Source organism: Mugil cephalus, chromosome 6, assembly GCF_022458985.1.
Source record: "Mugil cephalus isolate CIBA_MC_2020 chromosome 6, CIBA_Mcephalus_1.1, whole genome shotgun sequence".
Lineage (NCBI taxonomy): Eukaryota > Metazoa > Chordata > Actinopteri > Mugiliformes > Mugilidae > Mugil > Mugil cephalus.
Genome location: NC_061775.1, coordinates 4,923,951 through 4,941,164, shown reverse-complemented (window position 1 = coordinate 4,941,164; position 17,214 = coordinate 4,923,951). Strand labels below are relative to the sequence as shown.

The 17,214-nt window shown below is 44.4% G+C and overlaps 1 protein-coding gene across 3 annotated transcripts in view; it reads right to left on the bottom strand.

Annotated features, from left to right (window-relative positions):
- Positions 1-983: 983 nt before the first annotated feature.
- The window catches only part of tle2b (TLE family member 2, transcriptional corepressor b), a 73,228-nt gene continuing 56,997 nt past the window's right edge, over positions 984-17,214 (bottom strand). For 2 of the 3 annotated variants that reach the window (XM_047586505.1, XM_047586506.1), the window contains exons 10-20: positions 15,632-15,685; positions 12,850-13,017; positions 12,543-12,702; positions 11,427-11,596; positions 10,857-10,933; positions 9,643-9,892; positions 9,106-9,353; positions 8,442-8,589; positions 7,487-7,637; positions 7,299-7,375; positions 984-4,288 (exon numbers count right to left, since the gene is read on the bottom strand). In XM_047586505.1, the coding sequence (XP_047442461.1) occupies positions 4,181-4,288; positions 7,299-7,375; positions 7,487-7,637; positions 8,442-8,589; positions 9,106-9,353; positions 9,643-9,892; positions 10,857-10,933; positions 11,427-11,596; positions 12,543-12,702; positions 12,850-13,017; positions 15,632-15,685 (1,611 nt within the window). In that variant the 3' untranslated portion in view covers positions 984-4,180. The remainder of the gene's footprint in view (positions 4,289-7,298; positions 7,376-7,486; positions 7,638-8,441; positions 8,590-9,105; positions 9,354-9,642; positions 9,893-10,856; positions 10,934-11,426; positions 11,597-12,542; positions 12,703-12,849; positions 13,018-15,631; positions 15,686-17,214) is intronic. The other variant, XM_047586507.1, reaches the window with a different exon arrangement.

Genomic DNA, 17,214 nt, shown 5'->3' with positions numbered 1-17,214 from the left:
GGTCCACTCACTAAGAAAAAAACAATATCTGCTTTGCAATACATGCAATTAAATAAACAAATTTAGCGCAGCAACATTTTCCATCCAGTAGTTGGTGGAGACCAAAAAAAAAAAAAAACGAGCTAAATGTTTATTTATTTAGGTGGCAACGAACACTTTAAATGACTGATGGACAACACTGCTCTGCTAGTTGTGTCAATTGGCAACTGTTTGACTACAGCTTCAGAATACTAACTTCATTTATGACATGGTCCTGACTATCTGTCATTGCAGGTTTAAATTGATAGATTAGCTAGCATGTTGCTCAGCATGTTTACCACATTCTCTCTTCTCATAACTCAACAAGTCCAGTTACGTTTTTTGAAACACTTTTTGGTTTCACCAGCCTGGTTTATCTTGTTAGCACGCTAAGCATCACATCTTCTGGAATCATCGCATATCACAGCCGTTGGTCATAAAGTTGTCAGCATTCACTGTCAGCCACATCATTAAAACCAGGGAGAAGTGAAAGGAACATTAATAATCATGTTGCAATGCAATGTTCTGATGAGAAGCCCACAGTCCACCTAAACGTTACTGATCAGATACCCCTACCATATGACACCCCGGCAGGACAATGCAGCCTTCCACATCGCAAAAACTGAACAGTTTCAAATGACAATGAAAAATAGTCCAAGCTTTTAACTCCCCATACCCTAAACTGATCAAGTATCTGTGGGATGATCTGGAACAGGCCTGATCCACAGAGGCTCCTCTCCTCAACCCACATGTCTCAAAACCCAGACTTGATAGGACTCCTTCAGAAGGCCTGTGTCTATTACCCCGTGCACTCAGTCTTTGTGGGAGGCAAAGGGGGAGAACTAAGCAGTATTAGGCAGCTGGTTGTAATGTTGTGGCTGACGAGTTTGTAACACTTGAGAGTGGACCAAAGTCGCAGACTAACCACCACCCCACAGTGAAATGACAAACAAAGCAGACGCATGAAAGGATGAACACAAGTTTGGTTTATTTTTCACATATAGTATTTCTTGTACAGCACATGGGAAACGCATCAGGAGGGAAGACACAGTGCAATAAAAAAAAAAGTTCCTTGGCTTTTTAAAAGAGAAACCAAACATGAGCTTGTAAAATAAAAAAAAAAGAAGAGGGAAAAAAAGTTTTTACACTGTTGGAGCAGAGAAGCACAGGCAGGGGGAGAGATGTTAGAGATGTTGCAGAGAGTTAAAGAAGAGTATCAAATACAAATGTCCCAAATATTCACGCTATACCACCGGATGCATAGCCATTATACAGCGTCATTTTGAGTAGTATACAAGCTTGTGTATGAGGATATCATTTAAGTCCGCCTGTGGCTGTCACACAGAAAGGGAGAGAGGCAGGCAAAGGCATTAAACTGTACAGATTATCTCTGAGGCCATGTTGGCTCAGCAGCCATCACAGAAGTCCCTTGTTTTTTTCTTCTACTCTGCGTTAGTGCTGCAGCAAAAAAAACAAAAACAAACGAACAAAAAAACAAAAAAAAAAAACATGGACAAATCTTGCTTACATTTTGTACAGTTGAACTAAATTGCATACTGTTGTGTAAAATGTCCTTTCTTCTGTAAAACGGTGAGCTGTGAGACCATCCACGGTACCTGCTGATTATAATCAGCCTCATTTCTTTCTACCAGCGGTGGAGCTTTAGTGCAACGAGCATGCAGTAACAGTGGAACCTCTTCAGTGGCTAAATCTATATCGTCAGCCAATGCCTGCTGTACACAGACCACAGACTCAACAGAAACAGAGTTTAATACTACACAGTAAGGACTGAAAGACTGAGTAAAGTACGCTTACTACCACTTTTGAAAAAGGGGAATAAAATAAAAACAACAAACAACAGACAGAGGAGCTTTTCTCCCATGTTTTGAGGGTCTCATTTTTTTCTTTACATTGGATTGATGGTGTTTTACGTCCTCTGCCTGTCACCATCACCAAGGATAAAGGTACATATTAAACAAACAACAAAAAAAAAGGGGGGGGGGGGGGTCCAAAAAAATATTTTCCCTCCTGTGTTCCACTTGATCTTTAGTGTCTCCGTGTGAGCGCGTCCCTCTCTGTTTGCTTCCCTGAACCCCAAACACAGTCATAGGCAACCGCAATACATAAACATGTCATTACATAAGACGATCAATCACTATTCATAAAAAATGCTGAAATTAACGAGAGATAAGAAAATCTGGAAATGTGCCTTTTCGATCTACACACTGGTGACGCATGTCCTACAGAAGCAGAGAGCTCTGATATAGAGTTTGGCTGCCAGTTTGGAATATGATACAAGGAGGATTCAAAAGTACAAATCCAGTTTAAAGAATACATTTTTCTGAGTCACTTTCTTGCCAAGGATTAGAAGGAAAGAAACAGTACCCCTCTCATGTCCACATAGTAATCATGAAGCTGGTTAGCTAAGCTTAAAAGCAGAGCAGGAACGGGAAAAGGCAGCTGGGGTGACTCTGGCTGAAAGTTAAAAATGTGTCGCTAATTAACTGCTTGCTTCTCATTTGTTTAATCTCTGAAGAAAAGTGTAAAAATAGTGATTTGTCTTTTTGCTAAGGTTCATGAGCCAGAATGTTCCTCGCTTTGGACTTCCTGGAGTCTTAGCTAGCATGAGGTTTGCTGTTTCCCTCAGTTTTCAGTCTGTGAACGATGCTAAGCTAAGCTAAGCTAGCAGGTTGCTCTAAGCAGCTTCAAACTTACAGACACGAGAGCAGCACCAATCTTCTCATCTAAAATTTTGGTGGAAAAAAAAAACAATTTCACAAAAGTTTTACTTTAAGGTGTTTAGCGTCTCAGTGAAAATAAATCAATAGCTTATCAAATAGGATTTAGCCGGAGCACTTTGAGCACTAAGACATCAGCAGGCAGGCAGAGATGATAGGAGGCGATTAGAACTGATAAACATGGAATCTCTTCCGGTTTGCAAGTGAAAACAGCGACTAGTTGCATAAAATCGGAATCGGATTAGTCGCTGCTTAGTCGGCTGCTGATGATGGCGTAATCGCGTGGTGTTAATTTGCCCTCTTGTGTACCTTCCAGTGAAGCTGGCGTGCTGCTACTTCGTCTAGCTGACAGTGCCTTTAATGAGAGTGAGTGCAGCGCACGGTGTCAGGAGAACAATCCAGAGGAATTAGAAGGAACAGCTCGGCTGATGTTCTCTGTTTGTGTCTCTGGGCCCTGGGAGAATCCCATTGACTCGGCTGCTCATTAGACGCTGCCTTTGTCAGACCAAAATAAAATAGATATTAAGCAGTGAGACAGGGAGCGCGGCGATGAATGTTTAATTGGGTGCTGTGTGTGTTTCTGTCTTCATACAACTACCTCGAGGGGGTGTAACCGAGTGTGTGTATTCTTGCCCGATGACGTGGGGGCTCGTGAGAGTGTGTGTGAGCAGGTCTGTGTTTCATGCTGGTGTATGTGGATATCTGAAACAGCCTAACCCCCCCTCCCGCCCCCCACTTCCATCTCGGAGCGTCATCATTCCCCAGCTCCTGACACCTCTCGCTGGGGAGAACGAGATGCGGCGTCAGCCTCATTAAGGCTTCCACTGTCTGGCTAATGAATCGATTGTGTGGTATCAGTGCTCCTGGCTGGCGCTCCCACAGTGCCGCTCTACGCCTCCTCTGGGGGCCTCCCTTCCACTGAGCTCTTAATCAGGAAACAGCCCTAATTACCCTGCCTCCCTCTCCCCCTCCTCTTCCTCCCTTTCATTTCTCTTCCTTCCGCACTTTCGGTTTCTCCTCTCCTCGTCTTTCCCTCTTTCTCCTCCCAACTTTATCTCTCTGCTCCACCGCTCTTTTCCTTTGTCCTTCTTATCTTGCTGCTTCCCATGCTGCCTTTCTCTCTGCTATCATGCCTCATCCTTGGGTTGAAAGTGGAGGGAGCTGAGGGGAGGGGAAGGGAGAGGAGGGGAGGGGAGGGGGCATTTGGGAGCTTCAACGGTAGCTTATATCACAGCAAAAAGGGAGGAGAGGGGGTAATGATTTAGGGGTGAGGGTCGGGAGCACTGAGACGGAAGTGATGCAGTTGCTGATGTAATTAGGATCAGGAGTGGTCGGCAGGGCAACTACCCCCCCCCCCTCAAATAGAAAAAAAGAAAGAAAGAAAGAAAAAGAATTCTCCGTCTCTTCCCATCTCGTCACGGCCCTCAGTACACCACCTCATACACCGTGGCCTTCTTGTCCCCGGAGCCCGTCACTATGTACTTGTCGTCTGGGGAGACATCACAGCTCAGCACAGACGAAGACTCCTTGGACTGGGACCGGACGAGAGACAAAGGCACACACCAGGGAGAGAGAGAGAGAGAGGGAGAGAGAGAGGGGTGCATTGATGGATGGACGGAGACAGATGGAGAGGAACAAACACAAAGAGAGACAGAAATGTTAGAAAAGATATGAGTCATCACTTAACACTCAATCATACAAAGACATATTTGCATTTGAAAACAGTCGACAATTATTTCCAAACAGACAGCTCCAGGATGCTGACTCATCCGGCTGCTGCACCGTCAGACACGCAGCTCTTTTTTTTTTATTTTTTATTTCTTTTCAGTGTCTGGTGAGACGCTGCCTCATTAGCTGCAGGTTTAAGCAGCACAAGTCTGACGGCCCGCGTGAACTGGCAAAAATCTTTCCCTTTTTTATTTGCTTCATTTTATCCCTCTGTGTCCGAGAGCCATACCTGGACACCTGGCTTTAGATGATCTAAAGCTCCGTCTACTAACCCCCCCCGAACCCCTCTCCTCCTCCCCCCACCGAGCGCTCCGTCATCATTCATCTTCCTTCCTTTCGTCCCAGGCTCTCCTCCTCCTCCTCCTCCTCCTCCTCCTCCTCCACTCCCCTCCATCGTCTTTCGCTGAAAGCTCCCCTTTCACTCAGTCTCCCTCTATCATGTCGACTCGTCCTCCTCCTCCTCCTCCTCTCTAAACTCCCCCACCCTCGCTTCCCCTCCCTCCCGTGCTACAAGGCACAGCGGGGCTGTCAATCATCAAGGCGCCGGTGAGAGGCCATTTCACACAGGATCTCTCATACTGTACCAAGATAGCAAGGGAGGGAGAGGATTCATGAGGGAGAGATGCAATGACAGGCTAAAAGATGAGTTTAAAAAAGAGGAAAGTACACACAGGAAAACACTGGGAAACTTGGGAACAACTTATGAGTGAACAACACATTTGAACGTATGGGTATTTATGATGTGTTTTCTTCACTTTATACACTGGAGAGAAAACAACTTCATTAAATCTTCTTTGCTTAATGCGAGACCTTGAATGTGTGTCTAAAGACTGCTGAAAAAAAATGTACCTAGTGGGGATTTAATTTGTACTTAAACATCACTATCAACCTTCTGACCACTATAAACACCTTAGTATTGATGAAGCAGACAGAGGCACACAGAGATGATGACGTTTACTCTGTCGGCTGAAAATCACTGAAGCAAGTCCTCACCTTGGAAGAAATTACCTCAAAAGTATCCCAGCCTATGAAGGCCCTACAGTTCACTGACATAACTACATCTTTCTTTGTTTTTGCTTTTTTTCCCCAGTTCTGCAGATGATGAGGGCTGTATCTTAGAAGCTGCAGCACACGGCATCTGAGACAGGAAGCGGATTCCAGCAGAGCGCCGTCACTGACCACAGATCGAGCTCATCACCGTCCCCATGATACGTCCGCTAGCTAAGGCCACATGCAAAGCCACAGTTCTCTCTCTTGGGAATGACCAGTCTTACATATAAGGCGCCTATGTTGTGAAATCAAAGAGGAGTTGGAGGAAAAACACAGCTGAAATGCTTGGGCAAAAACACTATTCAATAAAGCAACTATTAGAAAAACAACTTAAATGATCATGAGTAATTATCTAAAAATGTTGCTGATCGTTTTTCGTCATTTCGGCTCCACTTGATGCCAAGAGCCGCCCAGGCAACATGAAACTAACACAGTGGTAACCTAGAAAACTTCAAGTGAACAAAACAAGCTTCACTTTCTCATTAAACGCACTAAAATATGTTAATCTAAGAAAAACTATTTCTAAAAGGAAAAAGTAAACACCAAGTGCTGGAGATGAGGAAAAACTGCTCTTTTGGCTGCAAAATAAAGAAGAACAAAAACCTCATGAGACCAACTCATTGTTTTTCTGTTTTCTGTTACTCGACATATGTTCATAAGCTTGTACTGTTTATGGCATCTGTCTTGTTGTAAATGTTTGAAAATAACGAGAACGAAACAAAGAGAGGATAAAGACCAAGATACCACAGACTGAGCAAGGAATGAACAACGGAGGAAGGATAAGGAAAACATGAAAGAAATAATTATTTTAAGGCATGAAGACACGAGAGCGATAAACAAGGTCAAAGAAGACAGTGAGGGTTGAGAAAGATTTGCAGGAAAGATAAAAATGATAAAATAAGCACAGAGAGACAACAGTAAGCAGAGAGACGAGGCGAGAGAAAGAGAGATAATGGGAGCGAGAGAGGAGTGGCGGTTTGAAAAGAGGAGCACGGAGACAGAAACAGGAAAAGACGGCGATAAACCAGAAAGGAGGAAGAGGAGACTCTGTACAGCACAGTGACAGGAAGGAGGTTTTTGGCAGGAGGAACGTTTGGCATTTGGATTACAAAGCCAGATAGCCAGCATTCTGCTTTCAGTCCACAGGGAGAGGCAGGATCCGCCAACCCTGCTGCCCACTGTAGCTTACAGAAATATGACAGGCACACTGCGCCCCCACCCCCCACCCCCCATCTCACACACACACACACACACACACACACACACACACACACACACACACACACACACACACACACACACAACATGCTCAGCTTAAACATGCCTTCATCTCCCCTCTCGAGTTTCATTCACACCCAGATGTACTGGCTAAGCTAAAAATACTGCATCCCTGCATATTCACGTTTCCTCAGACGGGGCAACTGAACTCGGCGGAATGATGACGTTTTGTGTGCTTTGTGTGTTTGACGGGTTGCGCCCTCTGATAAACCTCTGCAGGTCACCTTGGATCAACAAATGTGGAATTTTAAAAATGTTTATCGTTGCACTCTCCCTCTTAAACCCCGTCATCACTTCCGCCTCGAGGGCTCAGAGAGTGAGCGCGTGGTACAGGGAGAGTGTAAGTGCACGAAGAAGACACTATCCATGTCTCCGCAGATGCAACGTATGTTTTGAGATATGACGATGAATGTGCATATCCTGTATATGTATACAGAGAGAGGAAGAGAGCATAAACATCCCCAGAGCACTGCACTCATCCCTCACCTGGAAAATACTAGCTCCATATGGTGTCCTCCATGCATTCAACAGATTGTCTTTTCCTGTGCTCACGAACCACTTCCCTGAAATAACACACACACACAGTGCCACGTGTTAAACAAAGAAAGAGGGACGATGGAGGCGGAATAAAGTGCAAAAAATGTCCAGGAAGTGATAAAAGTGTGTGCTCGTACCGCAGTAGGCGAATTTGAGGGAGAGAACGCAGCTCTCGTGGAGGTGCAGCTGGTACTTGTCAGGCTTGGAGACGTGCAGGACTTCCACATTACTGCTCTCCATTCCCACAGCCAGCCACTCGCCTGTCGGACAGTAGCCCAGAGAGAAGATCTGGAGATGGCGGGGGAGGAAAAGGGAGGAGAACCAAAGGGGATGGGAGTGAAGGCAGAAAGTGAAGTGAGAGGACGAGCACGGGGCGCAGAAATGAAAACAAATGTGGAATGAAAAGAAGAAGTGAGGGGATGGAGGATGAGGGAGGAAAGAAGATAAGGTTGATGAAAGGAGAACAATGGGCGGATGTAGGGAGGACAGATGGAGGGATTAAGTGGAAATGAAGGAATGCAGGTTATCAGAGAGAAGAGATAAAGATGATGAGTGAGAGCAGGGGGGAAAGGAAAGATGGTGGAAAGTTGAGAAAAGCAGTGGGGTAAGGTAAACAGGGTAAACACGGAGTAATTTAATAAATAAAGTCACGAAGGGAATGAAATAGACAGAACGGGAAAGGAGAGAAGAAAAATGGTAGACGCAGAGAGACGGAAAGTGAGAGAGAAAGTCATTACACGGTGGATCGAAACTCATTTGACAACAGTGGTCAACTCTATAGGTCTGCTGTGACAGTGAGGAGGGGACGAGTGTGTGTGTAAACCAGTAAGGTGAGATCATGCTGGTGTAAGGCCAGGTCACGGTGTGTGTGTGTGTGTGTGTGTGTGTGTGTGTGTGTGTGTTTACTGTATATTTGTGTTGACTTGTCAGATATATGTCAATTTGATGCATGCCTGTAGATGAAATGAAGAATATGTGCGTTTGACCATGTTCTGCAAGTCTGTGCTTAGCTACTGGATGATATTATCTGTGCGCATGAACTATGTGGGTACTTGTATGTGTGAGTGTCTCGTGAGTGTCTTGTGTGTGTACCTGCGAGGTGAAGTCGTGTTGCTGCAGCTGGCGTCCCTCTCTGAGGTCCCAGCAGCGGACTGTGTTGTCCAGGCCTCCCGTCCACAGCTTGGTGCCGTCGTTGGAGATGTCGATGCAGCTCGCTCCGTCTGTGTGGCCCTGGAACTGCCTGCCGGGAGGACAACACACGAGACCTTCTGAGAACAAACACACACACACACACCTGCAAATACACACGAGCGGCAGAGTCTGCCTCCTGCGCTTCTTTTCTTTTGGATGTGTCAGAACAAATATATTTTAAAGCTTCCCTCCCTGCAGCACCCACTGCCCTCAACCCACCCACACCTGATCCTCTTCCCTCCCTTGCTCCCATCTTCCACCTTACCACTTCTCCTCCTTCTTTAAGCCCTACCTTGCAGATACCTTGATGTTTTATCCTATCCATATCCCCTATGGCTTGTGTATCCCCCTTCTTTCGACCTGACCATGGGGTTAGCTGAGGGAGCCCCGGGCTGCAACGATTATATCCATATTTTACCGTCTCTTCTCTCTTTTCCTGATTTGTCTTGAAGTTCCTGAAATATCCATGCTCCTTTACCTTCCTTCCCCCTCCTTCCTTTCTTCTCTGCTGACTACAATAAGTCTGAGGACGTGAAACATCTAATTTATGAGTCTCTCCTCTTACCTGACCAGCGTCTGGTTGTGAAGGTCCCAGACGACGATGTTGCCGTCGCTGCAGCAGGAGAAGCAGACCTTGTTGTCAGGGGAGATGGCCAGAGCATAGCAGGCCGGAGCGGACGACGTCAGCTCTGCCTTGATGCGAGGAGTGGGCGTGGCCAAATCCCAGATTGACAGCGTGCTGGCCTCCCCACCAACGATCAGGGTTCGGCCATCGGGGAGGATTTTACACGAGCGGATGTAGTTATCCCTGTTCTGGTTAGACAAGTTAAGGAAACAAGTTAGATTAAGTTCATGAAGCTTTTCTCAGGCAGATGGCGACACTGGAGACATTCAGGAAATTAATGTGAACATTTCGATGTCAGTTACCAAAACTGTGGAGGAGAAATGCCACAGCCAATAACAACAAATCTGCTCAGTCAGTACATTGTACATACACACATTTGTTTGCATGGACGTCTATGTGGGTGTTTGTCTGTGTACCCATCTCTAGTTTCAATGTTGGTGTGTGTGTGCCTGTCTCCCCTCTGCCCTCACGTCTCACCAGACAGTCCAGCTGGGCCATGGGGCTCTTGCTTCCTGGTTGGCTGATGTCCCACACCTTGACGCAGCCCTTGCCTCCGGTGTAGACGTGACGCGTGGAGGTGCTGATGGTGACGGCACACACCACCTCTCCGTGGTTCAGGGTGTGGATCTGACGGGCGTGACGGGGGATTCCTGGACCGAGCAGAGCGTCGGGGGGAAAGGGCACCGGCTGCATCTGACCGTCTGCACTCACATGGAACGAGTAGGCACTGAGGAGAAGACGGAGGGAAGGGACAACAAACGAATTGATTCTTCAAAACGACAGAGCATGAAGGAGACTGAGAAATATGATGAAAATCAATCCATGAGAAAGTGAAAGCAGAGCCATAGATACATAACTCACTAACATGCACACAGATGTCAGTGTGAAAGTCGTGACGGCATCATAATGGCCTTGAAATGCCAATAGTTTAATTATATCTTTTCCCAAATTCTGGCAATTACTGGGCTCACTGTAGCTGTGGGTGGGAATGCATAATGGCAGATTGTATTACAGGGAAGAAGCAGTGCGGCATTGCTAATGGCTGATCAATACCATAGCGGTTGGGAGCCAGGGTTGTTTTATGATTTCAAATTAGCGCTGCAAGAATGAATTACTACTCTGCAACAAACGACAAAAACAACATAATTCCTCAGTTGGCAAAGGCAGGTGAAAATGTGCTAATGTCTCAGAGTAGCTGCTGTGGACACCAGAAATGTCCCGGTTTTTCAGGTATGTGGGGTTTTCAGGTATCAAACAGAGTTAATGTGCAAAACTGTAAACTACTGGGTACAAAAGCTACTAAGGATTTGGATTCCCAACTGATCCTAATGTTTTTGGATTATCATTGAGCTAGTACTGAAGTGTGTGGGGCCATCTGTGCCGTACTACTTTTCTAGCCTGACATGATCTTATCCTGCTCGGCTTTCCTACAGCTTTGGTTTTTTTTTTTTTTTTTTTTTTTAAATCAACATCCTAATCTGCTATGTATGTGTAATATATACATTACGATACTAATAGCAGTACCAAGTAAAGATAATATGCAGCTTTTATCTCAAAATGAAAAAGTGTATGCTTTACTTGGAAACAGAAACACGTTGTGTCGTGATATTCTGGTAATTACATACTTTTCCTGTCCACATATTCTGCAACAACTGTGTAAATGTAAATGTGATACAGAAGCATTAACGTACGGCTTGCCACCAGAGGAACCAGGGAGAGACGAGGACAGCCCAGGGGCCCTTAGGTGAGACCGCGAGTCATACGCCACCTGGTGGGAAGTAAAGAGTGGATGAAGAATTAACAGGAATACCTAAAGTGTACCAGCAGATTTCTAGGTAATCGTCATCAAAAGGTGTAACAAGTACAGAGAAAATGAGAAAAATTCATCTGACTCTTTGGACTCTTTGGGCTCCTCCATGTTTATGTATGTACATGATTCTGACGTTTGGCATGTTAACTGAGACTGAAAACAATATTCTGAAAGTTAAGGAAAATCTAAGTTTTCTTTAGTAGTGCTACTCCACTCTAAGTTAGAATTTTGGATTATACATTTAATAACCTGCAAAGCTCCTCTATGACTGTCAGGCCCTAAATTAGAGAATGTAAACATGAACATAAACTTTGACTATACGACAAATGGAAAGCACTGCTACTGACAATGCAGAGTAGATTCATCAAGTCCTTAAATAGTGCGATGACAGTTGCAAGGTCGAATCTGGACAATAAATCAAACTTTGATAGAGAACTTGGCCTTTACTTACCATGGGGCTTCGGGAGTAGGCGCTGGCTGCTGCGCTGATTTGTGGGGAGAGAGTCAGAGCCCCACCGAAACCTCCTGGGCTGGCCAGCTCCCCATTCAGTCCTGCGTGGGACACCACGCCAAAATGAGCTGGGTATGAACCAGGGGGCACAGACATGGGACTGCGGAGAGCTGGGGAGGGACGGAAAGAGGAAGGAGGGATTGAGGATTGAGGGATGGAAGGAAATAAGGGACAACAATACATAAAACACAATCACAATCACAGAGGGGTTGAGAAGAAAGGGAAACCTTTTCTTTAATAAGACTATATCAGTTCAGACACCAGCCAACCAAGGTTCTGACTGGGGAGCTATCAAATTTCTTTTCTTTGCTCGTCACAGATGCAGTTAGCAACTTTGCTTAAAAGCACGACAGTAATGTAGTCAGAGAACCGTCATTTTTCATGGAGTCTTACCATTTAAAAAAAAAATGTAAACGATGCCTGCATGACTATGACTGTCACAGCATTAACAAATGTGGACATGGAAAAACTGAGGGACAAGAGGATGTATGGAATGAAGGACAGAGGAAGACTGGCTGCAAATATACTCAGTCATAACACTCAAAACTCAAATCCTTAAAAATATACAGAGTACTGCTTTAAAGTTTCTGTGCCCTGAAAATATGAGTGGATGTCCTGAAAGTAGACAAAGAGAAATGACATATTGTACTTCTTGTTTTATTTATTCAAGCATTCAAATTGGTTATTTGTGCATATCTGCAAACGTGGATGAACTCTTCTAAAAAGTATCTCAGTCCTTGTTTTTCCGACCCCCTTGTACTGCAATAACAGCCACTAAATGTCTACGGTAGTGGCTTCAGCTCTGAGATGTTGGTGGGTTTCCTCACATGAACTGCTTACTTCAGGTCCTTTCACGATTTTTTTATTGGATTAAAGTCCATGAAATTAACTTATAATCCTAAAAGTGCACAAACTTTTTAAACTCGCAGATATGTAATATTGACTCGTTTTCCCGAATAATCAAATGCTAACAAACACATTTATTAAGGGTTGTCATATCAAGGCCGCATTTTTAAAAGTTTTCAATTTTAGCTCAGCCAGTCAGACAAGTCTCACCAAGGGGGTCGGCACTGGTTGCTGCTTTGCTGACCAGGCGAAGGCAGGAGGTGCTGGGACCTGGAGCTCCTGGAGCTCCTGGGGCTCCTGGGGTAAGGGTCTCACGGTGGGATGGGGATGGAGTGCCAGACTTAGACAGTGGAGACTGGGACTTGTCCATCTGCAGGGAGGTGAAACAATTAAGATTAATTAAATTGAGAATTAAACACATGCAGTAGGGCGCTGCTTACACTGAACTATAGAATTACAATGAAACAGCTTGTTCAACAGTTTAACAGAATATGAATCATCTATGTGTCTGTCCTACCTGTGCAGAGTCCTTGGCTTTCCCTGGGGTGGGGCTGCGGGGATTTGGGGTGGAGGGGGCATCGCCGGTGCTCGAGGAGCCTGGGAGCTCTTTCCTTAGGGTAGGGGCCCGGTCTAACCCGTTTCCATGCGGCGAATGAGGAGGACTCCCGGCAGGAGAGTTAGGCTCCTGAATGACAAAGAGAAAGGAGGAAATGATTCAGAGTAAAACAGTCCTCAGATGTGTCATTCAGTCTCTCACCACACAGTGATTAAACCACTCTGGTGTTTGTTTTATTACTGATCCTCATTGTTATACTGGGACATTTTTACACTTTATACTGTGCAACATTTAAATCTCTACAGCCACCAAACAAGGGGTATAAACACATGACGAGTTGGTGTCTGGTTTACTTTCACACATTCATTAGGACAAAAACCAGCTACCAGGACTATAAGCTGTGATCATAAGATGTACTCTAGTTGAAGCAATAATGAAATACATTTTGTCACAACTAAGCAAAGCAATACCTATTGGTTACAAAGTTTGAAAATAAACTTAATTATGGGAGAATCTCTCGATTCTCTCGATGGATCCAACGTAAACCCTGGTCACAGACTGCGCTGTGATCTGTAAATGGACTCAGAGTTTAGGAGACATTACAGGAAGCGCCGGAGACTGTCACTGTTGCAGTAGTGTGTGTGTGGACCTGGAGATAATGTTGCTGTTACAGAGGCTTTCATCACTGGAGCTACTGTTGAGCCAGCGCTGCCTCCCCCGGAACAGAGTGCTGGAGTAAGCACTTCTCTCTGGGTCACAGTGATCAGCACAGACATTTTAGCGCTTATACACACACACGCTCGGACGCCCGCGTGCACACACACACACACACACACACACACACACACACACATAGTTCTTCTGCTTCAACTCCTCCTACAACTACACTAACTACACACACAGACATTTGGATGGTGTGTACATGTTAATCTCCATAGAAGAATACAAACATATGCACCCATGTATGTTTCAACACATGCATGTTTATTTTCTGTGTAACACACACACATACACACGCACACGCAGTTCACTGGAGAGCTTCCCTCCTTTTTTCTTCTATTACCCACATTTGTCACATTTTCTCTCTCTCTGCCTTTGTACCACTTTCCAAATCACACAAGAGACCAGTTCCGCTTTTGTGTGCAATATCAAAATACAGCGGGCTTGGGTGAAGCATATTTTTGGTACACTGCGTGAAGTATTTAAAGAACCAAAATATTCCAGAGGCATAAACGGCTTTGCATATATTAAATGAACTAGACTGCAGTTATCTAATGAGAGGAAGGAGGAGAAACAGGAGGGGAGTGGAGCGAGGTGAAAAGAATGGGAGAGAGGGAGCGAAGGTAAGGGACGCGGCGGAGAGAAGGAAGTGCAGAGTCTTCAAGAGTATGGAAAGAACATAGATGGAGGTAGATGAGGAAAGTAAAGAGCAAGAATCGGTTAGTGTGTGTATTTGTGTGAACAGAGGCAGCTGATAATGAGCTTACATAGGAGCGCTTCCTATTTACTAGGAAACTGCAGTGGAAAGCTGAAATAGCTACATACAGTACCTGCTGACTCGTTTAGCATTTCACACACACACGCACACACTGCACATATCCACACATGCACGCACCAAGGTTACTATACCTGAAAGACACTAAAACAGACACTAAGACAGCAAGTTTTTTGTGGTCAAAGGGATTGTTCTATTAATCTGAAGGATTTTCAGATTAATTTCAGACTTTTTGGAGCGCAACAGTTGGAGCAAATGAACTGAATTAAAAATGAAATAAATAAATAATCAACACATTTTCTATTAATATTAAGCCTTTCAGTAGAGTAAGACTATTCCTTAGGCAATCATCCAATTATGTGTACTCGGTCTAAAATGTAGCAAAAAATCTAAGCGAACCGAATGAAAAACTGCATCGTTCTACGTACGCAGACACACCAGCACACAATAGTTGTGAACGGCTGAAAGCCAGACTGACAGGGTTATGCAGGGGCTGAGGCAGGTTCCCAGCTGTGCCCAGTAAATCTATAGTTACTCTCAAGAGCAACGCAGGTCCTCTCAACGTTGGATTCATGCTTTATTCATGCGTGGGATGCAACACGCTGTCAAGAGATTATGTTGGAGGAAGTCTGCTTCTAACACGTGGCTTTGTAATGCAATCAGAAATATTTCTCTGTAAGAGAGGTTTGCAGCTTTTGCACAAGGACATGCAGTATGGGGGGGAGTTTAGTACTTCTCATAGTGGAGAGGGAAAATCCCAAGTAAACATTGCATGTGAGTATGGACTACTTGAAAAGCTGAGAACGGTATTTATCATTCTGTGGAAAATTTTTTGCTTTGACATGTTTATTCTGTGCAAGTAAGACTGTCCATGTATATTAAAGTGTGTGAAAGATTGTATGCCCTCAAACATAACACTGAAATATTTTTATCATTTCAGTCGATATGGTAAAACTGTTAGATGACAGTTCTCTGTTTTGACTCTCTTTTAGCTCTGATTTTGTTCTCCACCTCCTAAAATATCTGGGGTTTTTAACGGCTAGAGGTTGCTATAAATTCATAGGTTAATGGTTTTTTTGTAATGTAAGACGGGACAGTAAGATTTTTATCCACTGAGAACAGCTACCTATTACTGCCGAAAACAAGGCTGATGAGAAGGAGACTGAGATAAAACAGTAACAACTGAAATAAAACCATAGATTATGGCCACATCAAGTACAAGGGTCTCAAAAATCAAATAATACAGACCTCATTGGAGACGTCCACCACAAGATTGTCTTCGCTCTTGTCTCCATCGCTGTCCTGAAGAGCAAAGAAGACATAAGAACGGTAAAATGTAACATTTCTCCGTGTCCGTTAAGATTACACCATTTATTTCCTCCATCACTCACGAGGACACAACGTGTACTGTACGTGAACATGGAGTACTGAAATAATGAAGACCATAATAAAGGCAGCACGAGTGCACACACACAGATCGATATGTCAGTTTCACCGGCTGCTCCTTACTTTCTTCTATCCAGCATTCAACATTTAAGGCTGAGATACTGTATATCATATAGTCTCACCAAGCATCTCCTCTGTACAAACACTGATTCAGCCTCTTTCACACACACACACACACACACACACACGCACACACACACACACACACACACACACACACACACACACACACACACACACACACCCGTTGCTCTTTCTCCACCGATGGCACATTTTTGCTCTTCGCCTAGACATCTCTGTATCTCTCTTTTTTTTTTCTCTGGGGTGAGAACGATGGTACTTAGTCACCATGGCAACAGCGCTTTGATGTGATCATGGTCTGATATTTCTATTGACATCAGTGTGTGGAGTGACATCAGTACCTAATTATGCAGAGCCAAAACAGGACAATGGCTACAACCTATTTCTAGAACCAAACTAGGAAAACAGGCAGCGAGAGAGAGGCAAGAATTGAAAGAGAAAAGGGAGAAATAAAATTTTTTTAAAAAATGAGTGGTGGCATAAGAACTGAAAAGGAAACAATGTGAAGGCGAAGAGAAATTGAGAAACGGTGTTAAAGAGGCAGAGAGAGAAGAGATATGGAGGAGCAAAAGGCAAACGGAGAGAAATGGGAGGTGTAATACGGCTTGACAGACAGAACGAGAGGAAAAACATTCAGAAAGTGGAAACTATCCGCGCTCGCTCTCGCTCTGAACTAATGGGAAGATTTGGACTGTTGTTGTTGATGCCAAACTGATTTAGCTGGAGGCCGTCTTGCACAGACAGACTCCCGTTGTCAATCAATCCTCCAGACTGCAAACACATAGCCATCTAATTCATTACAGCTATCTGCCTTGGCCGTCTCTCTTCTGGCATTACATCGCCTCTGGCTGCTTCCTCCTCCCCACCGGGCCCATCCAAACCAAACACGACTCTAATTGGCCACGGGCCCCCGACCCCCGTGTGGCCTATAATGTCGTAGACAATGTTATATGTACACGCACACAACAGCAACACAGCTCCTCACGGGGACTTCCTGACATCTTGAGTACATTTATGTTTCTGTTTTCCTTCAAATGACGCACATGTGCACCCAGATAGCACATTAAAAGCACTTAATTAGAATTAGGAGCTGCATGTTTATTGCTGATTTACAGGTCCTCTTTATGTTTATTCTTCAGTTGTATCCTCTTTTATAGATTTTCTTGCAGACATTTTTGCCTTCAATTCAATATTGCACTCTTGAGATATGGACTATCAAAAAGTCAAAAAAGAAAAATGTACAATGTAGAAATATAAAAAAATAAATAAACAAAGGAACTGATAGGTAATAACAAAATAATTTA